General features: G+C 49.0%; 2 protein-coding genes and 1 non-coding gene across 3 annotated transcripts; 2 read left to right on the forward strand and 1 right to left on the reverse strand.

Annotated features, from left to right (window-relative positions):
* Positions 1–880: 880 nt before the first annotated feature.
* On the forward strand, positions 881–13383 carry Clec18c (C-type lectin domain family 18 member C). The gene is given in 15 exon segments (XM_085844263.1): positions 881–1046; positions 1617–1708; positions 3558–3800; positions 6858–6955; positions 7440–7561; positions 7723–7830; positions 9293–9385; positions 10506–10612; positions 11133–11262; positions 11571–11667; positions 11793–11803; positions 11806–11841; positions 11844–11885; positions 12491–12584; positions 13340–13383. Coding segments are annotated over 14 exon segments (1398 nt in total). The 3' UTR covers positions 12544–12584; positions 13340–13383.
* A 996-nt stretch (positions 13384–14379) lies between these two features.
* Positions 14380–25332, forward strand: LOC147002340 (uncharacterized). Its single transcript, XM_085844249.1, has 6 exons — positions 14380–14384; positions 15991–16117; positions 19248–19375; positions 22461–22606; positions 22757–22875; positions 24790–25332. The coding sequence occupies exons 1-6, from the start codon at positions 14380–14382 to the stop codon at positions 24811–24813; spliced, it is 549 nt and encodes a 182-aa protein (XP_085700375.1). The 3' UTR covers positions 24814–25332.
* On the reverse strand, positions 21064–21134 carry Trnag-gcc (transfer RNA glycine (anticodon GCC)). Its single transcript has one exon. It is a non-coding gene; the product is annotated as a tRNA-Gly (tRNA).
* Positions 25333–25456: the final 124 nt, after the last annotated feature.

Below are 25456 nucleotides of genomic sequence, written 5' to 3' on the forward strand. Positions count from 1 at the left end.
CCTGATAAGATCACGCAGGCTTCAGCTAGGCCCTAAATACCATGGCATTGCTGCCTTCCTGTTCCACTGCTTCCGTTTGTCTAGAGGTAGGCTTGTTCACAGCAGGACTTAAGTCAGCCAAGGGCATCCATCACATGCTCTCCTCTTTGTCTGCCTGCCCCCCATCTTAGCCCAAAGTCACGTGGGTAAGCATGATGGACCCCGGAACTAGCCTCATCCTCTCACACTGCCCTGACATAAAAGGCACATCTTTCTCCCTGAAGGTGCAGTCCCCAGCGAGTTCCTCTGTGTTCCCGTCTGGTGGCATCTGTCTGGCGAATGGTTCCTTCCTGCTTTATGTTTAATTCATGGCTAGGGGTTTGGGATGAGTTTCCCAAGAAAGGAGAGAACTCCCCTGGGGTCCTGCCCAGGTCCTGCCTGCTTTACTGGCCCACTGCCAAAGTCCCAGCCTCCTTCCCATGACTGGGGCTGGGGAGTGGAAGCTGTCCATGGGCTTGGAGGACACTGTCCCTGCCAGGGTACAGTCATTAGTCGCTAATCCCACAGCCCTGGAATGTCTGTAGGCCAATCAGCAGGGTCTTTGGGGGCTCCCTGAGGGTGCTAATAATCCTACAATGATTAGCAGGGGCCACAGGTCAGTGCACACTGCCCTGCTTTTTCTTGCGGAGAGGGCTGGCCAGACACTAAGGCTGGAGGAAGGAGGCATTTAGAAGAAGGATTCTATGTCTCTTTTGAAGCCAGTGCACCAAGGAGGGGAGGCTGTTTGGACACAGTGATGATTCACTAGCCTCCTCCTTTTGACTGGCAGCTTAGCCTGGCTCCGATACTTGTGAATAGCTTCATGAACCCGGGGAGGCTAGCTGGACAGCTGAGAGAAGCCATGTCTGCAGCACGGGACAGGCCAATGATTCAGCCAGAGCCCTCCCTGTGGCTGGGAAGCCAGAGCCGACGGCTCGGTCTCTTGCTTCTGCTCCTGTCTCTCCTTGGCATCACACGGACAGAGGTTCAACCACCCCAGCTGCCAAAGCAAGATCCCACTCTGCAAGGTAAGGAATACCTGGGCAAAGACAGAAGTAGAGATGCTGTTGTGAGCCTGAGAAAGGGTAGTGAGGGATTTCTAGAAGTCAGGTACCCAGGACTGAGCTCTGTGTTATGCTGATGTGATATGATGGGGGGGGGGCATTAGGATGATGGTGGGGAGGATGGAAGGATACTGGGAAGGAAGAAGGATGAAGCAGATGGGTCCAGGGTTGAGGTTAAGGAAAGATACCGGTTAGAGCCTACAGCTAAGACCTCAAAAGAAACACATCGGTAGAAAGGCCTGCTTCTAGTCGAGGGCTGAGTCTCTCATTACCCCCAGCCCCTCCACCCCCATCATCTTCCCACCCCTAAGCCAGTCACTTATGCCATTGTTCTACACTTTGTCCATCCTCACCATCTTCCTATCTCTCTCCTGGCCTCCCTCCATCTCCATAATGGGAGTTCTCTCCTACACAGCTACCACTGCCCCTCCTCATCTCAGATCTGTGTCCTGGGGGTGGGGTCACCCTCAGCTGGCTATGGCGATGTCCCAGGAGCCTCTGGTCATCGGCCTAACCTTCTCCCCTGGCCTCCAGCCCTGAGCAGGAAGGAGAGTTTCTTAATCCTCACCGCACACAACCGACTGCGCAGCCAGGTCCACCCTCCTGCAGCCAACATGCAGAGAATGGTGAGTAGACCCAACTGCCCTGTGTCAAGAGGGCTGCCAGAGGGACTGAGCCCCAGAGTGATCTCAGGAGGCCTTGCCAGTGCCAGAGGCCCTTTCACCAGGGGTACCATGGCATTGGATGCGGCAGAGATATGTGCCTTCTTCCTTCAGGGAAAGCCATTTGTTTAGGAAGTCAGGGCCCTCAGCAACTCACAGTTGCACTGAAGACAATCCTGCCTTTCCTGGCATCCTGTCGCCATGGAGATCAACAGATATGGATGGAGCCAGGGTTCCCCACTCCCGGAAAAGGAGCTCCACAAAGGAATTCAGCGGAAAGGGAGAGGTGAAGAACAGAGAGGGAGAAGAATCTCGCTGGGTTTTGCGGGGACTGGTTTGTGACCAGGATTGATCTAGCAAAGACTGGAAGACCTCTCAAAAGTTCCTTACTCATTCACTGACTTGCCGTTTAGAGCCTCCATGATGGAGCCTGCAGCAGGGTTGGTTGGAGCTGATCACCCTGGAGCTTTAGACATGCTGCCTGTGTAACCTGGGAGGCCCCTGCCACCCATAGCCCCAGCCCACGTGAACAGGCCTGGGAACAGGGTGGGATCGGTAAGGGAGGGCAAGGTTCCCCATGGCTGCCTCCCATAAAGTCCTCAGAGGTGGACAGCCACAGTGGGTGGCGACCTTGAGAGCTCAAGGGTCAGTTTCCCAGGAGGTGGGGGAGGGTCTGTTTCTCTCCCCTGCCCTGCTCTGCCTCCCGGTGCGCAAGTCCGGAGCAGCCAGGATTTTCCAAGCGGCAATACCTAGCAGAACTCTGCAGCCTGGAGGTAGATGCTATGATAGCTGACTGGTCGTGTGTTCCTTTCTTGGGGACCTTTGCTCAAATGGGCCTGGAAAAATCACATTTGGCCAGATGGGAGCAGCAGAGTTCTTCTGACTGTGGCTAGGGCCAGCTCTTAAAGGAAAACACAGCAGAGCCAGCCTGCAGGTCTGGGCACCATCTAGGCTCAGATTATTAGACATGGAACATGATATCAGAAGTCCATCCCCTTGCCTGGACTAATGCTATTTCCTAGGCGAGGTCAAAAGTGTGTATTGCAAGGCAGTTTTCTTTCCCTGACCTCTCTTGGGAAGCTCCAGAGGTCTTGTGTGAACCTTCTGTGGCTCTGTGCTGTGAGGAACACGGCTCTGATCATTAGGCAGGCAAGCGTGACTCTTTACTCTGTGTGACCTGGCACCCCCTGGGCACTCACAGACAGTAGAGAAATGGCTCAATGCCTATTTACTTCCGTGCTGTCCAAAGGCCAGTTGTAGTGAGTGGTTAGTTTTGATCATGCTAACGTGACCAGAATCACCTGGAAAAGGAATCTCACTGGACAATAATAGTCTAAATTAGGTTGGACAGTGGACACATCTGTCCACAGATTATTAACTTCAGAAGACCTAATTTAAAAATGGGTGGGACTGGCCAGGCATAGTAGCACATGCCTTTAACCCCAACACTTGGGAGGCAAAGGCAGACAGATCTCTGTGAGTTTTAGGCCAGCCAAGTCTACATATTGAATTACAAGACAGCCAGGACTGCATAGAGAAAACTGGGTGCCACCACTCCCTGGGTTTGAGTCCTGAACTGCAGAACCAGGGAAAAGTGAGCTACATATAAGCATGCATGCCTTCATTCTCTCTGTGCTCTTGACTGTGGGTGGAATGAGCAGCTTCAAGTCCCTGCTACCTTGATGTCCCTGCAGTCCTGGACTGGAATTGTTGAGCCAAATAAGCCCTTTCTCCCCTGCGTTGCTTTTGTCTCACAGCAACTGGCGGGGGAGCGAATGTATCACCTGAGGATGTCTGTTTTTGCCACTCCCAGGACTGGAGCGAGAGCCTGGCTCAGCTAGCTCAAGCCAGGGCAGCCCTTTGTGGCACTTCAGTCACCCCAAACCTGGCATCTACCCCAGGGCACAACCCACATGTGGGCTGGAATGTGCAGCTAATGCCCATGGGCTCAGCATCCTTTGTCGAAGTGGTCAACCTCTGGTTTGCTGAAGGGCTGCAGTACAGACATGGGGATGCTGAGTGTGCCCACAATGCCACCTGTGCCCACTACACACAAGTGAGTATATTTCGGATAAGGTTAGGGGAGGGCATGGTCTCCCCAGTCACCTTACAAGAGGCTGCACTTTATCCTTAAAAGGACACTGTCTAGATTTAGATGTTACCACACCAGAGGACTGTGCCTCCTTTTTTTTCCTGCTGTTCCTCCCCAGATGAACCTCTTTCTCAAGTTCAGGTGCATCATTCTCAAGAAAGTTCTCTTCGTTTTCTCCTCCATTCAACAACCATGAACACTTATTGAGTGTTTTTAACATACCTGACACTGTTTAGTGCCAATACAACACTGAATAACACAAGCAAAATTCTCAATTTTTTTACACCTTTAGTATAAATATAATAATAGTGAAGTTGACCCATGAAGTGAGGAAGACTCTTTGACTCATTTCCTATTTCCTGGAGTAATTTATGATGTTATAATCTTTCCCTAAATTTATTGAGCCTTGTTCCATTCTGTATTTGTGTGTGTGACTATGTAAATAGACTACTTTTGTTTTCTTTCATAATACTAATTAATTCAATATTTCATCCTTTTTTTTTTTTTTTTTTTTTTTTTTTTTTGGTTTTTTGGTTTTTCGAGACAGGGTTTCTCTGTGTAGCCCTGGCTGTCCTGGAACTCACTTTGTAGACCAGGCTGGCCTTGAACTCAGAAATCTGCCTGCTTCTGCCTCAAGTGCTGGAATTAAAGGCGTGTCCCACCACGCCCGGCACCTCATCTATTTTTTTAGTGTGTGTGTGCTTCCACACACGTGCAGAGGTCAGAGGTCAATTTGGGGAAGTTAGTCCTCTGGCTTCTGGCACAGGTCCCAGAGTTTAAACTCTGTTGGTTTTGTGCAGTTGGTCCTTTTTTTTTTTTTTTTTTTGGTTTTTCAAGACAGGGTTTCTCTGTGTAGCCCTGGCTGTCCTGGAACTCACTTTGTAGATCAGGCTGGCCTCGAACTCAGAAATCCGACTGCCTCTGCCTCCCGAGTGCTGGGATTAAAGGCGTGCCCCACCACGCCCGGCCAGTTGGTCCTTTTTAACCTGCTGAGCCATCTTTCTGGCCTATTGTTTTGTGGTTTGTTTGTTTTTATAATATTTTCACTTGTATTGATGGCGTGTGTGTGTGTGTGCGCGTGTGTGTGCGCGCCCACATACACAGAGTACATCTGAAGCTCAAAGGACAACATATAGAGATTGCCTTTCTTTCTACCATGTGGGGCTGCGGAATTGAACTGGGGGTGGGGAGCCCACAGAATTAGAAACAGGTATCTTTATCTGACGAGATATCTCCCCAAATACAACCCTTGCTGTGTATTATCTTAGGCAGACCAAGCCGGGCTTGAGCTTACCTTATAGCACAGGGCAACCTTGTACTGGTGAACCTTTTGTTTCCAGCTTCCAAGTGATGTGACTACAGGAGTGTGCCACCGTGCCCAGCTACATCCTACAAATTTTTTTTTTTTTTTTTTTGTGGTTTTTCAAGACAGGGTTTCTCTGTGTAGCTCTGGCTGTCCTGGAACTCACTTTGTAGACCAGGCTGGCCTCGAACTCAGAAATCCGCCTGCCTCTGCCTCCCAAGTGCTGGGATTAAAGGGGTGCGCCACCACGCCCGGCTCACAAATTTTTATGTGACTTAAGGATGGTCTTATTGTTGGGTTTGTTGTTGTTGTTATTGTTGTTTTAATTGTTGTTGTTATTTTCAATGGTGGTTCTGGGTCGTTTGTTTTGAAATATGTAATTATTTTTAATTAATTTTATTGCCTTAAATATATTCTATTCTCTCTACTCTATCTTACATCCTTTAATTTTGTATATTTTAAATTCATTTTTATTTTATGTGCATTGGTGTTTTGCCTGCCTGTATGTCTATGTGAGGGTGTCAGATATTGGAGTTACAGACAATTGTGAGCCACCATGTGGGTGCTAGAAATTGAACCCAGGTCCTCTGGAAGAGCAGTCAGTGCTCTTAACCGTGGGACCATCTATCTCTCCAGCTCCAGTTCTGTGTCTGTGCAATGCTAGTGATCCAAACTAGAGTCTTGCACATGATAGGAACTACAACTGAACTATAACCTATAGCTCTAAAATTATAAACGTAACATGTATATTTCAAAAAGCAAGACATGTTGCATGCCTGTGGTCCAGGCTCAAAATGACCTACTCAGGAGCTAGAGGCTGAGGGATCAGGAGCGCAGTGTCATCCTTGGCTACGTGAGGGAGCTTGAGGCCTAAACAATAACTATTTTTAAAAAAGGCATGGACTAGTGGCCTGGGGGGATGTAGCTCAATGGTAGAGCTTGCCTAGTATGTACCAGGCCCTGGATTAAATCTCCAGCATAAAAGACCAGTCTATAAGCTGAGCATGGTGAAACATACCTTTGATTCCAACATCTAGGAAGCAGAGACAAATGGAACTCTATGAGTTTGAAGCCAACCTGTTGCTATACATTGTGATTTCTTGGCCAGTGCTGCATCCTGCATAGTGAGACCTTCTCCCTCTCCCTCTCCCTCTCCCTCTCCCTCTCCCTCTCCCTCTCCCTCTCCCTCTCCCTCTCCCTCTCCCTCTCCCTCTCCCTCTCCCTCTCCCTCTCCCTCTCCCTCTCCCTCTCCATATATATATATATATGAATGACGAGGCTTGTGGCCATTTTCACAATCTTTCACAAGACCCTTGATATCTAAGTCTTTCTTTTTTTTTTTTTTTTTTTTTTTGGTTTTTCGAGACAGGGTTTCTCTGTATAGCCCTGGCTGTCCTGGAACTCACTTTGTAGACCAGGCTGGCCTCGAACTCAGAAATCCGCCTGCCTCTGCCTCCTGAGTGCTGGGATTAAAGGCATGCACCACCACGCCTGGCTTAAGTCTTTCTTTTGTCACTATTTCCACCTATCCATAATCATTTCTCCTTTCAACGCTTAGTAGCATAGCCACTGCTCCTAGGGCCCTGGGCAGGTAAGGGAGCCATCTGTCTGCCTAGTTGAAGCCAAACTTTCTCCAAGTGTGCACTGCTTGTGCTGTGATCCCCCAGATTGAAGTAAAAGCCATCTGAAAGGGTTTCTGAGCCTTGTGTTCTCTGCAGCTTGTGTGGGCCACCTCCAGCCAGCTGGGCTGTGGGCGGCAGCCATGCTTTGTGGACCAGGAAGCCATGGAAGCCTTTGTCTGTGCCTACTCCCCTGGGTAAGCCCCTCATCACAGACTGGGTGATAGCTGGGTGCGGGGGTGGGTGTGGGTGAGAGGACAGGAAGGCTGGGGCTGAAGGTGGGAGGGGTGGATGGATGACTTTCAGTTAGGATGAGATATGGACCCAGCCATCCACAATGTCTTTACCCCTTGGTCTGCATGGGAGACAGAGGATGAAAGGAAGAAGATAGAGTAGATTCTGGCCAAGCTGAGGACTTGTTCATGAATTCTCCTTCCTGGATGTATGACCCTGCTCAGAGGGATTGATACAAAGTCATCTCTTGTTTCCTAACTGACCTACCTGCCACATCCAGCTCCCTGAATCCCTAACTGGGCCACAGGTGCTAAGGTGACCCATGAGGAAGGGAGCCAGGAGCCATTCCTGCCCTGCCCAGGGACCCTCCTCAACACTGTCCGAAGCTCCTGCTTCGGCCTTGCCCAAGGCCAGGTTCTCCAGACCCTCTGTTGCTTGCTCTCACAGAGGCAACTGGGATATAAACGGGAAGACAGTCGCCCCTTACAAGAAAGGCACCTGGTGCTCCCTCTGCACAGCCAGGGTCTCGGGCTGCTTCAAGGCCTGGGATCACGCAGGGGGGCTCTGTGGTGAGTACCCCACCCTATTTGCCGCCTCCTGGAGCTTAGAATGGGTGACCCTGGGTTGGGCACTAGCAGTCTAAAGGGCTGTCCCTGCAGCCTTGGCCTTCACACCCGCCTGACCAGCCGGAAGGAGGCCCCTTCTCAGAATCACCTACTGTTCTTACCAGAGGTTCCCAGGAACCCATGCCGCATGAGCTGCCAAAATCTCGGACATCTCAACATTACCACTTGTCGCTGTCACTGTCCACCTGGCTACACAGGGAGGTACTGCCAAGGTGAGGACCCTGTGTTCCGTCAGGCTGCCCTGCAGGGTAAGCGTGAGGGAGAGTCACCTCAACAGGCATACACCTATTCTGTGGTGTATACTGGTACAGTGGGATAGCTGGAGGGCTGGGGTGGCTGGAGACTCAGCTGCTCTGAGGGAGTCTGGGGTGCATTACAATTATTAACTACTGGGTTTTTACAGTGCATGCATTCACTCAATAAAAGCTCACGGAGCCCCAACTGTGTGCTATACATGTGATTTAAAATGTTCAGGGCTTGGGCTGGAGAGATGGCTCAGCAGTTAAGAGCACTGACTGTTCTTCTGAAGGTCCTGAGTTCAAATCCCAGCAACCACATGGTGGCTCATAACCATCAGTAATAAAATGCCCTCTTCTGGTGTGTCTGAAGACAGCTACAGTGTAGTTACATATAATAAATAAGTTTTTTAAATGTTCAGGGCTGTAATCCTAGTACTTGGGAGAGTGAAGTAGGAGGTAACAGGATTGTCATGAGTTCCAGGCCAATGTAGGCTATATAGTGAACTCTACAGCTCAGGCTGTAGATAGAGTAACACTCTAACTTTAAAAAAAGGGAGGGGGGATCAGATTTGGCCCTTTGTTTCTTTTTTTTTTTTTTTAAAGATTTATTTATTTATTATATGTAAGTACACTGTAGCTGTCTTCAGACACTCCAGAAGAGGGCGCCAGATCTCGTTGCGGATGGTTGTGAGCCACCATGTGGTTGCTGGGATTTGAACTCTGGACCTTCGAAAGAGCAGTCGGGTGCTCTTACCCACTGAGCCATCTCACCAGCCCTGGCCCTTTGTTTCTATTGAAACAAAGATAGAATTAGGAAACAAAAGGAGTCTCTCTTGTCCATGTCCACTTTCCATGACCTTCTGTCTTAGCTAGTGTTTGGTTACTATAAAGAGACACCATGACCATAGCAACTCTTATAACAGAAAACATTTAACTCGGGGCTGGCTTACAGTTTCAGAGGCTCAGTCCATTATCATCAAGGCAGGAAGCACAGGCACACATGGTGCTGGAGGAGTCGAGAATTCTATATCTTGATTCAAAGGCAGCCGGGAGAAGAATGTCTGTGTGTCGCACTAGGCAGAGCCTGAGTATACATAACCTCAAAACCCAGCACCCATAGCTGCACACTTCTTCCAACAAGACCACACCTCCTCCAACAAGACCACACCTCCTCCAACCAGGCCACACCTCCTCCAACAAGGCCACACCTCCTAACAGTGCCACTTCCTGGGCCAAGCATATTCAGATCACCACACCTTCCAAACCTTAGTTTGATTCTCTCTACAAGGAGAATCAAACCACAGCAGCCAAGCATGGCAGTGGCTGGAAGCCCTGCCATGGGCTCTGTCTCTGAGAGGGTAGTCTTGCTGTGGTTGGCCTGTGGATCCAGGTGGTTTAAGACTGAGCACTCGCCCTGTCTGCTCTGTCCCGGCAGTGCGCTGCAGTGTACAGTGTGTGCACGGCCAATTCCGGAAAGAAGAATGTTCCTGTATCTGTGATGTCGGCTATGGGGGAGCCCAGTGTGCCAGTGAGTTCCAACTCGAGGTTGTTCTCAGACACCTCTTCAGTGGGGTGCTGGATCTGACTTTATCAGCTCGTGAGAGTCCATGTGCCAAACTATTACCAACTCCTTGTTCAGGAAAACCACCCTAGTATCCTGGAATTGACCACAGTGGGGTAATTATACCAGTGTAATTAGCAAATGCTTTATAAGCTATGGACTTTTAAGAAAGATTTATTTAGCCGGGCGTGGTGGCGCACGCCTTTAATCCCAGCACTCAGGAGGCAGAGGCAGGCGGATTTCTGAGTTCGAGGCCAGCCTGGTCTACAAAGTGAGTGCCAGGACAGCCAGGGCTATACAGAGAAACCCTGTCTCGAAAAACCTAAAAAAAAAAAAAAAAAAAAAAAGATTTATTTATTTCGTGTATATGAGTACACTGTCACTTTCTTCATGCACACCAGAAGAAGGTATTGGACCCCATTACAGATGGTTGTGAGCCACCATATGGTTGCTGGGAATTGAACTCAGGTCCTCTGGAAGAGCAGTCAGTGCTCTTAACCACTAAGCCATCTCTCCAGCCCCCGATCTGTTTTGTTTTGTTTTGTTTTTTTCAAGACAGGATTTCTCTGTGTAGCCCTGGCTGTCCTGGAACTCACTCTGTAGACCAGGCTGGCCTCGAACTCAGAGATCTGCCTGTTTCTACCTCCTGCTGGGATTAAAGGCGTGTGCCACCACTGAACGGCTTTTTTTTTTCTTTTTTTTTTTTTTTTTTTTTTATGACATTTTATTTGTGTGCATGTGCCAGAGAGTAGGTGTTGATGTCAGAGGACAGCTTGTGGAGGTTGATTCTCTCCTTCCACGATATGGGTTTCTGGGGATTGAACTCAGAACATCAGGCCCCTGGGCAGCAAGTGCTTTTACCTAACGAGCCATCTCACTTGCCCTGGATTCCCCAGTTCCCCTCCTTTGTCTCTCTTGAGAGATCTCATGCTTGCAGATTTTCCAGCACACTATTGACTTTTGTCCACTTCCAGTTTGGAGTAGTTAGCCAGAGGCTGGGGTACCGGAGCATTGTTCAGTCGTATGGGAGAGGGTAAGGATTCTGAGGTCAGCACAGGAACTCAGGTTTTCCTGTCACTCCCGGCAGCCAAGGTGCACTTTCCTTTCCACACCTGTGACCTGAGGATTGACGGAGACTGCTTCATGGTGTCTCCCGAGGCAGACACCTACTATGGAGCCAAGACGAAATGTCAGGTGAGGGTCTCAAACGGGGTGGCAATGGAGTGGCTTTCAACCAAGAGATAGTTCCTTCAACTTCCCTTGACCTCGATCTCTTCCTTGGTATAAAGCAGGAGTCATAGATTCAAGGCTCATACAAGCCAGGGTCCCACTTAACAGCCAGGGACAAAGCCCTACCCCACTCCTATCTTAGGAGCTGTCTTGACTCAGCTCTGGCTGGTGACTGACACGCTGGGATGCCAGATCAGAATCTATCTAATACACTGGGTGACTGAGACAAAAGCCTGAGAGAAGAAACCAGGCATGGCCTATGAGCTGCCAACTGGGCCATTGCACACACAGAGGGAAATCTGGCAGGGAGAGAATGAGGAGGTTCTCCATCCCCAGAGGCAGGAAAACGTTGAGGGTGGAGATCAAGACAGCCCAGCCAAAACATATATTTGGAATCCTGGCCATGGTAGAGCAACCGAATGGGTAGAGAGTTCTGGGTCTGAACTCTACGGTCTGTCCCATATAACTCAGAGTGGGGTTACAGGGAAAAGGTGGGGTGCTAGCCCAGATCGAGAGCCAGAAAGTGCAAGACATCCTTGCCTTCTACCTGGGCCGCCTGGAGACCACCAACGAGGTGACTGACAGTGACTTTGAGACCAAGAATTTCTGGATTGGTGAGTGCTTGGCAGTGGAAGGTAAATTGGGAGGAGTTGGAGTCCTACCAGGCTCCAGGAAACAGGGACCATGGCAACCCCTGTCAGGCACTAAGAGATAGCAAGGGTATGGAAAGGGCTTGGAGCATGGAATGGGTCAGTAGTCAAGACAGTCTCCTTCCCTGGGAATGAGGGCTGCAGGGAGGGAAATACCACAGGTTGGGGAGAATTCTGAAAAAGAGATGTTTAACAACTGGGCGCTCAAAAGGCATTAGGCAGCAGGCTTCTGGACTCTCAGATAGTAGTCAACCTTGGCTACCCTGGTCCAGGGCTCACCTACAAGGCAGCTAAGGATTCCTTCCGCTGGACTACTGGAGAACACCAGTCCTTCACCAGTTTTGCCTTCCGGCAGCCTGACAACCAGGGGTGAGTCTGGGATGCTTACCCTCCTCTGGGTCCACTTCTCACTTGGACCTGCCTTGGCTGGGCTTCAGATGCCACTGAAAAACCTTCGCCCAGCCTATACAGGTCTGGATGTTACCTGGTTTTAGGTGCCAGGGAAGCCTGACCCAGCTGATGCTGACACAGGTAAGGGAGACACAGAAGCACATTACACAGAAGGGGGATCAGAGAAGTCTCCATCCATCTATGATTGCTATTTGCACGTGGTATCTGTTCCCTGGTCCCTGACCTGCCTACTGCCTGCATGATGGGTTCATCATTTCTCGTACCCACCCATCTGCATCCTTCTTGCATACCTCCACCAGCTGACCCACCAGCTGTCCCGTACAGAGAAGGTTTTCGTTATGTGGCATTTCCCTGGTCTTCAAAGCCCAGGAGTGCCACAACAGGGATGGAGATCACAATCTATAGGATCTATAGTAGTCTATAGGATCACCAAGGTCTCCAAATATCTCCCCCAGTACACCCCGAGTACAGTCAGGCCTAACTGGATTTCCAGCATAGATTCTCTTGGTGGCAGAAGGGTGTGGTCCTGTATATTTCTGCTGTGGCTAAGTGCCAGGCGGGGGTGGGTGGAGGGTTACGGAGCTCACCCAGCTTCCCTATGGAGAGCTGCAGTGTATGGGGAGAAGAATGGGCGCTGGCTCCCAGCAGCCCCTTCTGCATGTGATGCACCAGGGTCTCACAGATGCAGGTGGGCTAGTGGGATGGAGGGTTTAAGACTCTACTAGATTCCTAATTTCATTCCTCTCTTCCTCTACCTAAGCACTCTTTTTCCTGGCCTCACAGGTTTGGGAACTGTGTGGAAATGCAGGCATCTGCTGCCTTCAACTGGAATGACCAACGTTGTAAAACTCGAAACCGTTATATCTGCCAGTTTGGTGAGACCACGCTCTCAGCTCCCTTCCTCCATTACCTCTCTCCTGATGTGTTAACAGCCTACTCCATGCTGTTAGGATATCCAAGCCATAGGTACAGAGTGTGTCTGAGTACAAGAGTCAGACATGGTTTCCTGCTCAGGACCTTGTATTTGCAAGGTCAAGGGAATGGTGACAGCCCAGCTTTGAATACCATGTTCATGAAGAAAAACAAGACTGGAGCCACATCTTTTTTTTTTTTTTTTTTTGGTTTTTCGAGACAGGGTTTCTCTATGCAGTCCTGGCTGTCCTGGAACTCACTCTGTAGACCAGGCTGGTCTCAAACTCAGAAATCCACCTGCTTCTGCCTCCCAAGTGCTGGGATTACAGGTGTGCTCCACCACTGCCCGGCTTTCCTTAAAGTCTTATTTTATTTCATGTATATGAGTACACTGTAGCTGTCTTCAGACACACCAGTGTTCTTATCTGCTGAGCCATCTCTCCAGCCCTGGATTCCACATCCTGCTTGGGAGTTTTCCAGGGTTCCTCTGCTTCTGTCATGAAAACTATGACCTGGGCATTTGTCAGATCTCTTACTGTGTCTCAATTACCTACAGCCCAATAGGATCTGGGGGAGGAGACAGAAGTGGAACCTGGACCAACATCAGCTCCCAGGGTTCACCTATTAGAATTTGGAGTTCTCCAAGAGATCACAGCCATGATGGGTACAGCGGAGTCCCCATCATAGAAAGATTCACTCACTTGTGCTTCCTTTCCAGCTCAGAAGCACTATTCCCGGTGGGAGCCAGGACCCCGAGCCTGGCCAATCAGCTCTCCTGCCAGCCCCTGAATGCACAAATCAGTTTGCTGGACTTCTCACCCATGTGAAACAAGTGCCTGGCTAGGACTAAATGCCCAACCTCCCAAGCGGAGACCTTGCACAATGCTGGACGCTGGGTAAGATAGTAGTATAGCCCATGGGAAACAAATAGAAAGTGGTACAAGAGCCTAGCATGGGAAGAGAAGCGCCAGCGTCCTCAGCCTGCCTTTGATGGGAAAGAGGGGCTCCCATGGGTTCCTAAAGCAAAAGCCAGAGCCAGGAGCCAGTAGAAGCTGTTCTGCTCCATCCAGACCAAACTCCTTCGGACAGCTGGAGTTTTCAGTGGCCTTTAGTTCCAGATTAAATGACGTTGTGAATCAGCTGGCTTTACAATTCATCAATTTTCCCCCTGTGTATTTTGTTTCATTTTGTATTGTTGTTGCGGTTATTGTTTTTTAAAATATTTATTTATTTATTTAATGTATATATGTACACTGTAGCTGTCTTCAGACACACCAGAAGAGGGCATCCGATTCCATTACAGGTGGTTGTGAGCCACTACATGGTTGCTGGGAATTGAACTCAGAACCTCTGGAAGAGCAGTCAGGGCTCTTATCTGCTGAGCCACCTCTCCAGCCCACAGTTATTGTTTTGTTTTCTTGTGCTGGCCAAGTTTAGGCTGGCCTTAAATTTACCATGTAGCCCGGCCTGGCCTCCAACTCACAGTAAGCCTCCTTCCTTAGCTTACCGAGTACTGGGACTTCAAGTTTGTGCTATCATGCCTAGCCAACGGGTGGCTTTTGAAGGGAGATTCAGGTGGTGGGGAAGATGAACTGGGAAGACCGGAAGGGCCTGGTGCTTCACTGTCAGTTTCCTATTAGTCCTCCGTCCCTCCTCCTTCTCCTCCTCTACCACTCTCTTTGCTTCAATGACTACTCCTCCTATTACCTTCTTTTCTCCTCAAGCTATAAGATAGAAACTACCCTGAAAACCTGGGAAATGGCGTGAGTGTGCGTGTGCACGCGCACGTGCTTGGTCTCCACCAGCGGAGTACTGTCTCACATTACCTTATCATCAAATATTTTACAGTTGGCCGGGTGGTGGTGGCACACGCCTTTAGTCCCAGCACTTGGGAGGCAGAGGCAGGATTTCTGAGTTCGAGGCCAGCCTGGTCTACAGCATGAGTTCCAGGACAGCCAAGGCTACACAGAGAAACACTGTCTAGAAAAACCGTCTAGAAAAACCATATATACACACACACACACATATATGTGTGTATATATATATACACACACACATACATATATGTGTACACACACACACACACATATATATATATACATATATACCTTACAGTTGAAGAAATGCCAGCAGAGAGGTTGAGTAACTTGCCTAAAGTAACACAGCTGAGAAACAAACCTAGTCAGTTTGGCTATCATTTAATCCTTCTATTTTCTTCCACTGATATAACTTGTTTAATGTAGTCAGGGAAGGCACAAAAGAAAAGCTGCTGTTCCTTCATAGTGTGAACACACGAGAGGCTAACCATATGCCTATCTCTGTGAAATTTCATCGGGGACTGCATTTTTCTTTGACTTGGCAAACTCTTCTAGGCCAAGGTGTGTGTTTTTCCCAGTCTATAAAAGTTCGTTATGGCCCGGCTGTGGTGGCACACGCCTTTAATCCGAGCAGGAGGTAGAGGCAGACGGATCTCTGAGTTCGAGGCCAGCCTGGTCTACAGAGTGAGTTCCAGGACAGCCAGGGCTACACAGAGAAACCCTGTCTTGAACGACGCCCCACCCCACCCCCCAAAAAAGTTCATTTATGTATGTGGTCATGTCTGACAGAACAGGTCTCAAGCATTGACCGCTGTTTCAGATACCTGCCTGGGCGTAGAAGTCCCTACGTGTTCTTGCCTTAACCTTGGCCTGTAGTTAGAGTCATATTGGAAAGCCATGCAACCTTAAGCTGTTCAAGAATCTGGTTCCAAAACAATCTCCAGCTGGGAACCACTTCGGCGTCAGTCGGAGCCTGAGGCCCCGCCCACTACCCTGGGCCCGCCCCGTCCATGTGGGGGATAGCCCCGCCCACTTCCCGGTTATCCTTTCCCTCCCACCGCTCCTCAAGTTTGTCGCCTGGTCCAAGCTTTTCTGCAGGTGGGGAAGTGTCGCCCATGTTGGAGGCTGGGCCCTCCGTGGGCAGGCGTATTGGAGACGGTAGCTGCCCGCCGAGACTGGAAGGAGGGGGAACCTCGAACGGACGCCAGACACTCCCACCTTAATCTCCGTGCTCAATGGACTGGGCTGCCTGAGGTGGCAGATTGTCCAGCAGAAGCATAGTGACTGCTAGGGTCTCAGGAGGTGTTGAGATATATATCCCACATAGCCATCAGTCCTAGGAAAATAAACAGGTTATTCAATAAACATACATTGGCTAATGCGTCAGAAAGATTTTGTGCTTCCTAGTAGATTTTCATAGTAAGTTCTGGAAAAATTACAGGATCTCATTTACCATATGCCTATGTGTATTTCCATACAGATTTCACCTGGGAACTTTATTTTTCCATGATGTGGAATATAGGTCTGGGTTTTCCCTCCTCATTCTATATAGATTCATTATGCTGTCGGGTGTGGTGGCGGGTAATTCCGGCATTCGGGAGGCTGAAGCTGAAGCAATTCAGTTTTCTCAACGCCAACTTGAGCCGCATAGTAAGTCGAAGGCCAGTGTGGGCAAAGGTGTAAGCCTCTGTCTTACAAATAAATAAGCTGGGGCCGCAAGATAGCCCAGCCGATGAAGGTACTTACTGCCAAGTCTGGTGACCAGAGTTCGATATCTGGGACTCACATGGGGGAAGCAAAGGGTTGGGGAGGCTGTATTTTGCTTCTCCGGGGATAGGAGGAAGAGCTGAGTGCTGTCCCAACTCAGAGTAGCCAGCTTATGTCCAAGAGCAGAGGAGGAATGGAGACCAAACCAGGTGGGCTTCTCAAGAGAAAGAGAAAGATTTGTTTTCCTTGGAAGCAAGCAGATACCTCCTTGGTATACTTCCTGGCTTCAGCTGCTATTCCCTTTTGTGTTTTTTTTTGTTTTTGTTTTTTTTCGAGACAGGGTTTCAACTCAGAAATCCACCTGCCTCTGCCTCCCGAGTGCTGGGACTAAAGGCGTGCGCCACCACGCCCGGCTTCCCTTTTGTGTTTTAAGCTGCTATTCTAAATGTGGCTCTACAACCAGGCTGGCCTCGAACTCAGAAATCCGCCTGCCTCTGCCTCCCGAGTGCTGGACTTAAAGGCGTGTGCCACCACGCCCGGCTACAAGGTCCTTTCTAGGTCAGATGCCCGGTGGTTTTGTAGGTTTGGTTGCAAGCATCTGGCTGTAAAAACCTTAAACGTGCTTATATATTTGGTGATGAACTGTGTCCATGCAATGCAGTCCTCATATGATACATATATTACAAAAGAAGTATAAATAAAAACCCTAAAGAGCAAATATGATGATGAATGTAAATGTCTTATTATTTTATTTTTTTTTTAGTACTGGAGATAAACCCAGGTTCTTACATGCTAGGCAAGCACTGAGCTATGTTTCCAATCCACTTCCTAATAATTTTGTTTTGCACCTGAAGAGGCTGTCTTGCAGTGGACTTGGGCAATGTTCCATGTTTCCCAGAGACCATACGTGACCATACATGTATTTATACACTGTATGTAGCTGTCTTCAGACACACCAGAAGAAGGTATAAGGTGTCAGGTCTCATTACAGATGGTTGTGAGCAACCAGGTGGTTGTGGGATTTGAACTCGGGACCTTCAGAAGAACAGTCAGTGTTCTTAACTGCTGAGCCATCTCACTAGCCCCAATCTTTGTCCTTTTATGGCAGGAGTCCTTAGGTCCTGTAAAGCCTTGTCTTTGCTGGGTTCTCTGTTCAAAGGGACCACAGGATTAACTGCGTTAACATGCCAGGGGCGGCTGGAGTGTCTTCCCTTAACAATAGCTGGATTTTCACTGTTCTAGGGCTACCGACGAGCCTTAGACTGCTCACTATTTCTACAGGGCTTCTTACCACTCCATGTATTCTCAGTGCTGAATTTGTCTGACTCTTGGTTGTAAGCTACAGAAATTAATTTTGACAACTTTAAGCAGGAATGAGTTTGTGGAGGACATTTGTCAGCCCCCCAGGGCTGTGAAAGAGTAAGAGAATCAGATCAGGAAAACTGCTGGCTGCCAGTCTAGCTCCAGGTTCAATGAGAAACACTGTCTTAAAGGCATAAGGTAGAGGGTAATAGCAGGACACTAGACATCCTCTGGGCATGACACCCCCCACCCCTCGCATGTGCAATGTGAACCAAGTTATTTTGAATTTAAATTTTTTCTTGGTATGATGGTCAATGCCTGTGTCTTTCTGGTGGTTGACTAACGAGAGAGAGCCATGACTTAGAGAGGCTAGCCTGGTCTACTAGGTAAGAAAACAAATGAACGAACATACTAATGAACGAGAGGAAAAGCCCAGACACAGAGGCAGCACAGCTCACATTCTCTACAAATTGAACTATGGGGCTTGATTACACATGGGCAGAAGGAGCCCCATATTTCTTAGGTAATTAGAGAAGCCAGTAATGCTTATGAAATAAAATTAAAGTAAATCAAACAGATCTGTAGTCCAGGCTGACCCTAAACTCTCTGTTCTCCTTGTTCTGCCTTCAGAGTGCACAGTCACGAGCCCTCTCTGAGTTTAAAAAACAAAAAAACCAAAAACCTCTGTCTGAAATCTGGGGGTTTATTTATCTGAAGGCAAAAATGAATTTAAAATTTTAAAAAAGTTCCTTTTTCAGGCTAGCAAGATGCTCAGTGGGTATGTGTATTAGTCAGGGTCCTCTAGAGTCACAGAACTTATGGATAGTCTCTATATAGTAAAGGAATTTATTGATGACTTACAGTCTGCAGCCCAATTCCCAACAATGGTTCAGTAGTAGCTGTGAATGGAAGTCCAAGGATCTAGCAGTTACTCAGTCTCACACAGCAAGCAGGGGAAGGAGCAAGAGCAAGACTCCCTTCTTCCAATGTCCTTATATTGTCTCTAGCAGAAGGTATAGCCCAGATTAAAGGTGTGTTCTTGGAGATTTAATCTTCTGGAATCCATAGCCACTATGCCTCAAGATCTCCATACCAAGATCTAGATCAGAAACTTCTATCTCCAAGCTTCCAGATAAGGGTCACTGGTGAGGCTTCCAATTCTGGATTGTAGTTCATTCCAAATATAGTCAAGTTGACAAACAAGAATAGCCACTACAGTATGGTAAATGTGCTTCCTTAAGAAGCTGAGTTTTATCCTCATGACTCCAGCAAACTGTCCCACCTCCATATGCACTTTGTGGTGTGTGCCCTGCCCCAATAATAAAAAATATATTTTTAAAAGCTCCTTTTGTTTTTGGCTCCCAGCAACCCTGACTCTTTGAGGCTTAGCCCAGAAGCAGGTGCGGGGTGGGGGGCGGGGCGGGGCAGGCGACAGTGGTGGCTAGGACCAGGGTGACTGGCACGGGCACTCTCCATCCCTGACTGGTAACAGGAGAGAACTCAAACATTAACCCAGCCCAGGGCTGGGCGTCTTCTCAGAGGACACAAGGACCACAGACATTCTTCCTCCTGCGTTTTGATGGTACCTAAACTCCAGGGCCTGGGCAGTTAGGTTAATAGGACCGTGGGTTTGGGTTTGAAGGGAATAGGGTGACCTTTCTAGATGTAGGATATTCTTGTTTTAGGGAACTTTCAAGATGACTCCCTGGAGCTTGAGCAGACTGCCTGAGATAGGGGCTGCTAGGGTTTGTCCAAGGCCAGGCTGAGCATGGACGTGTGCATGTGACCCAACCTGGTAAGTCCCTCTTTTCATCCTCCTCACCTCTGTCCCACCCCTTTCTCTCCATCAGATTGAACATGGCTGGAAAGCCCAGGCCTGCCTCTGCCCATCCAGGCCAGAAGAGACCACGGGACAGGATCATCTTCTGGTGAGTCTGTCCTGGCAGCAAGGCAGGCTGGTTGTCTACTTGTATGCGTTCCCCTGAGAAGGAAAAAGGAATCTAGAAGGTTTCCTAAGCGCGCTGCCCACCCAGCATTTCAGCATCTGTGACTTATTCTGTCTCAGGGTCTCTCTAACTGACAGAGTGCGTTCCACCCTATGAAGCTGCCATAGCCTGACATCCTCAGGGAGTCAGTCCATCAAGGAGAACCTCTTCTGTGGCAGAATCAGAAACTTTTTTTTTCTAAATGTAGATGTTTGGGAACTTTTCCAGATGTTATCTTGTCCTTAGCTTGGCAGGCCTAAAACAGTTTTTAGGAAACCCTCTTTTTTGTTATTGCTTTAGAATTTTTTTTTAAAATCACTTTTTTTGTTTTTTTGGTTTTTTTTTTTGTTTTTTCGAGACAGGATTTCTCTGTATAGCCCTGCCTGTCCTGGAACTCACTTTGTAGACCAGATTGGCCTCGAACTCAGAAATACGCCTGCCTCTGCCTCCTGAATGCTGGGATTAAAAATCACATTTATTAATTTGCATGTGTGAATTCATGCATGTGTATGTATGTCTGTATGCATGTAAGTGTGCATGTGTGTTTATATACATTTTATTTTATTTATTTTTAAGACAATATTCTTAAATTCTTTAAAAGTTCCATACATGCATACAACATACACTGATCATTCCCACCTGCCCCTAATCCTACTTTCCCACCTCTCTCCCTTCCTCTTATTTATTATTTATTTAATTAACTTTTAGACAGAATCTCTCTATGTAGTCTGGTTGGACTCAAGCTAGCAGAGATCGTCCTGCCTCTGACTGGGGTTGAAAATTTGGATACACCCATCTTTCCTGGAGAAAATAGGTAGATCAGGGACTGTCTCCCTAAACCACAAGTCCATTTACTATATAATTCTTGGATAGAGGACATGTCAGATATTAAAATAGTAACCGACTGGGTATTGTAGCCGTTGTCTTTAACCCCAGCACTTGAGAGGCAAAGGCAGATGGACCTTGGAGAGTCTGAGCAAGTCTTGGCTTACATGGGCTCCAGACAACCAGAGTTACATTTTGAGACCCTGTCTTGAAAACAAAACAAAACAGTGGGGTAGGGTGCCTGCCACCAAGATTGACAACTTGAATTCGATTCCTGGAGCCAAGGACACTAGACTTTTCTGCTAAAAGGCTCAGAAGCCATCGACCTTGAGTATTGTTAACATGGTCCCCACTGGTTCCTTCCTTTTCCAAAGTGGAGCTCTGGGAGGCAGTTTGGTTTTTGCCTATAGAGACACCTACAGAATGAGGGTTTTGGGTTTCTTAATTTCTCTCTTACTTTCTCTTAATTTCTCTCTCTCCTTTTCTCTCTTCTTTCTTAAATTTTCTTTGAACTTCTTTAATTTTCTTCTTCCATTCCTTTCTGTGTGTGGGAACTCAAGATTTTAGATAGACTGCAGCTGTTAGCCCCGGTGCAACGAGATTGGAGATTGCTCCTCTTGGAGGAAAAAGGAAAAAGCCAAGGAGGGAGTGGGGGTGGGTCAGTGCACTCGATTCAATGCAGGGAGGGGCTCCCTCTTCTAGTCGAGGCTGCAGATCCACAAGTCTTATTCTGTCAGTTGAAGTTTTTTTAGTTCTTTGTGCTGTTTTCTGACTACTTGATAAACCCATTTAAGAAAAGTAAAATGTGCATTGGCCGGGAATCGAACCCGGGCCTCCCGCGTGGCAGGCGAGAATTCTACCACTGAACCACCAATGCTCCTCTGTTAAAGTGGCCTTTCCTGGTTCAGTTGAGTCTCTGGGGTCTAGCTCACGTAGCATCGTTATTGCTGAAATCCTGCATCTGGAGCTCTGAATACAACATTCTTCGGAACTGACCTAAGTTGTTGGGGAGAGATGTGTGCCCTCTCCGCGTTGACTTCCTGCGGCTGCCGGCTTTTTCTTTTTCCTACCGGCCGGAATCCGAAGCTGCCCCGAGTGTCCTCAACCGCCCACCCAGACCGCCAGAAGCCAGGAAGCAGAGGTGGCCGGAAATCTCTTCACAATTGTGGGGACCCTGCAGGCTGTAAGGGCAGATGGGCATCCTATCCTTCACTTGGCCCACGGAGTCGCCTTAGAGCTGGGCACGTAAGACGACAGCACTAGGGAACTGTTTCTTAATTTAGACTAGACTCCAACTCAGCGTGCTCACCAGCCTCATCCCAGGCAGGACCTAATGTTTTGTGTATTCGCACCAGCCATTCATGCAACTGTCTGCATAGATACTTCATCCCTCTGTATGAAAAGGGGTGAGACCGCCCTTGAGTGCCCGGCACCTTTTCAGAGCTCGACCACAGCCCGCAGCCAAGGGCATGTGGCTTAGCGGTAGCCTTAACCTTTCTTACTACCCCCTCTAATGCTGACCTTTGCATTCTGGCGGTTCCCACGCTAGGATTAAAGTCTCCACACCCACACTAGGAATTTGGGCTCTGGTTTAACTTCCCTTTCATCCTTTGCGGGACAAAGATCCGAAAGATCAGCAGTGCCTGGCTCAGGCAGAACTAGCCTTTGGAGGGCCAGGCTCTGGCTGGACAGCCGACTGGGTGTCACTCTGTTGCCACTTAGAACATCAGCGGCGGGGGAAGTGGGGGAGCACGGGGGCGGGGGTGGTGGTGTTTGGGAGGTTGGGGGGGGGGGCGTTAAGAGTCCAATCAGGGAGAAGCTGGTTTGTTGTGGTCTCCCAAAATGACTTTGGGCAAGAGCCTAGGGTGTCTTCTGAGGAAAGAGTCCTGACCTTCGAAGAAAGGGCTGCAGGTGTAGGTAGATTGGGGACAAAGGCAAAGTCAGCCTCAGTTACATTGAGAGTTTGAGGCCAACCGGGCAACATGAGAGAGGTAAAGAGGTACGGAGGGAGGGTATACTTGCTCTTCCAAGTTCGGCTGACGGCCAGACCGACTCTGGTTTTCCCTTACCTGTGAATCGAAGAACTGAGTCGAATAGAGAAGGTATACACTACTAGTTAGTGGCTGGGTCTTGCCAGCTGTGTCCTGGCAGGGGCAGGTGGCCCTGGATGACTTGACTGCTCCCTCCTCTCCTGTCTCTTTAGGGTGGATGAAAGCAAAAGGACCCCTCTACTCATCAATCAGGTGTCAGCCAAGAGCCGAAGGACCCACCTAAGTACAGGGGTCACGAACACCTACAACACTCACAAGGCCTGCAGGAATGGTCATGTGCCCCTGGGGCAGATAAAGTGTGAGTGAGGGGCCCAGCCCGGGAGGAGTTGGGTAGCCTTATCTGAAGTGAGGGAAGACTGAAAAGCCCTGACAGTACGGGCTCTCAGTTCCCCTGGCTCCTGTGGCCCCCTGTGGCCATGTGGGCATCAATTCTGCCCCCTCTTAGCAGACCAGACCGAGGAGTTGGATTCCATCCGGAGGGAGCTGAGCAAGATCAAAGCCCAGGTGGACAGCCTGTTGGAGAGTCTGGAGTCCGTGGAGCAGCAGACAGACCAGCATGTGGGGCAGGTACTCAAGGGGGTTCCCAGGCCACGCTCTCCATGGGTCCTAGTTATTCCTGCTCCTGAAGATACCAGGGCTTTGAGGTTCTTCTGTTCATGTCCTTCTCTGACTGGAGGTCTCCTTTGGACTTCATTTCTCTTGCCTGCTCCCATGTCCAGAGGACCTCTGTGACCTCTAGGTTGTCCTGGATCCCTCCAGATATCGGGAGTCAAAGCAGCCGTCTCAGGTTCCCTCTTGTTCTTTGGAGTTCTAGATTACTGCCAGGCTCCCGATTGAGCCAGCTGGGACCTCTGAACTTTGACTGTTGGCTCTCTAAACAGGAACAAAGGACAGTGAAGGGGACAGGTGTCCTGGAAGTAAGGGCTTCTCAAAATACTGAGTCACGCATCCAAGGGCCAGAGGGCCTACCAAGAAGCAGGCAGCTCAGGGCAATACACAGACAAGGGGTAATTAGAGATGCTCTGCTCTCTTTCACCCTACTTGGGTCCTTGTGGCCTTTTTATGGGCAAAGACAGAGCATGTGGTTTATGTAGGAACAGAGAGTAAGTAGTAGGGGACAGATGGGTTTTGTCTTAGGGTTTCTATTCCTACACAAAACATCATGACCAAGAAGCAAGTTGGGGAGGAAAGGGTTTATTCAGTTTATACTGAATTATTATTGCTGTTCATCACCAGAGGAAGTCAGGACTGGAACTCAAGCAGGTCAGGAAGCAGGAGCTGATGCAGAGGCCATGGAGAGAGGTTACTTACAGGCTTGCTTCCCCTGGCTTGCTCAGCCTGTTTTCTTATAGAACCCAGGACTACCAACCCAGGGATGGCACCACCCACAAGGGGCCCTCCTTTCTTGATCACTAATTGAGAAAATGCCTTACAGCTGGATCTCATGGAGGCATTTCTCAAGGGAGGCTCCTTTCTTTGTGATAACTCCAGCTTGTGTCAAGTTGACAAACAAAACCAGCCAGTACAGGCTTATAACCAACCTATACCCAAGAGCAGTCCCTAGGACAGCCACTTCTCCCTTCTCCTCTGCTTTTCAGCCCCCCTTGACTCTGGGTTTCATTGGCTCAGCTATACCAGTGGCTGCTGCCAGGTATTTGGACACACTGGGTTAGGTCAGTTTTGGGTTGAAATACCATCTTCTGGAAGGGAGGCAGAGGAACTCTGACTTTGTACTGTACCTAAGGACATTCCATATGCCAAGTCCCCCCCACCTCCGCACACCCCGCTCCCCATCTCCCTCTTTAAGCTTGTTAAATTTTGATTTCCTGAACCAGGAGGTGGTGGCGCATACCTTTAATCCCAACCCTTGGGAGGTAGAAGCAGGTGATCTCTGAATTCCAGGCCAGCCTGGTCTACAGAGTGAGTTCCAGGACAGCCAGGGCTACACAGAGAAACCCTGTCCCCAAAACACAACAAAACATTGGCTTTCTTCCCTTTCTGGCCTCATCCCATTGGTTGCCTCCCCAGGGCTGTGGCATGCTAATGTTTCTAGGGTGAGACAATCTAATGGCCCTTTGTGTAGCAGTAAAGGGCCTTACATTTTCTCTGCCCTCCTGTAACTCCCTCCATTATCTGTGAATTCCCTCATAAGGCCCTGCCTAACCCAGGCTGGATGGGCTCAGGAAGGCCCTCACTGCTGCCTATGGCCTGAGTCACAACTGTCCTGGGAAAAGAATGTGCTGCAGGGAGAATGTCTGCTCCTGCCTGCTGGTTCTGGGTTTCCAGGCTTTAGTGTTAGTGGGTATGCTTAGATTGGACACTCTCCAACACCCCTCCCATCCCCCAAAGAATCTAGAATAGCCTCAGACTTCCCAAAAGTCTGAAGGAGGGGAATTGGAAGAACTAGATTTGAGCACATTTTAGCCATCTTTCCCAGGCTGTGCCTCCTGCCCTCTAAGCCAGCCCCTCTATTCTCTACAGGTGAAGAATCCAGCATCGGACTAGTGTAGCCAGTAGGAGGTGGGAAACCTTCCAGACTTCGTTCAGCTGGTACTTAAGTGGCCTGTTTCCTTGCCTTGTATTTTTGGAAGACCCCTCCCTAGTCACTCCCTTGCAACTTGAAGTTACCTTTCTGGCGATTGCGCATTGAAAGTGCTGAAGCATGGTCCAGCCCACCCAGGAAACCTCCCAGTGGTTGTGGGTTTAACTCCTGAGGTCTTTCCCATGAGTCCTGCTGAGGGCAGGGTAGGGAAGCCCATAGACTAGCAGTATCTCTTTATTCTCATTCAACTGGGGTGGTATTGCAGGAGGCACCTGACAGGGCCCTGAGCCCAGTGAACACTGTTGGCTCTCAGGGAACGAAGGTTGCCTCCTTGCCCACGCACCACTAAACCTGGTGGTGTGTTCATTTTTCTGCAGCCACAATAGTGAAACACACTTGCATCCCTACAGTGACACCGAGCTGTAAGGTTGTGTGTGCCCACCTAACCAACCTCTTGTTCTGGGATTAAAGGCATGCACCACCACCACCCAGCCAAAATGTATACTTCTTTTTCTTGGTTAGGAGTTCTTTGTCCTCAGCTTACTTAATAAGTGTCACACAGCTTCCTCCAGTTCCACCCTAAGTGAAGAAAAGCCCCTATATTCC

This window comes from Mus caroli, unplaced genomic scaffold (assembly GCF_978045245.1).
Source record: "Mus caroli unplaced genomic scaffold, Mus_caroli_1 scaffold_10, whole genome shotgun sequence".
NCBI lineage: Eukaryota > Metazoa > Chordata > Mammalia > Rodentia > Muridae > Mus > Mus caroli.

What these genes read in the sequence shown, in the direction of transcription:
- LOC147002340 (XM_085844249.1), top strand. An exon ending in AGGCCAGTGTGGGCAAAGGT is followed by an intron (nt 16,118 to 19,247) that starts GTAAGCCTCTGT and finishes CAACCTGGTAAG; the next exon opens with TCCCTCTTTTCATCCTCCTC. An exon ending in CGGGACAGGATCATCTTCTG is followed by an intron (nt 19,376 to 22,460) that starts GTGAGTCTGTCC and finishes CTGTCTCTTTAG; the next exon opens with GGTGGATGAAAGCAAAAGGA.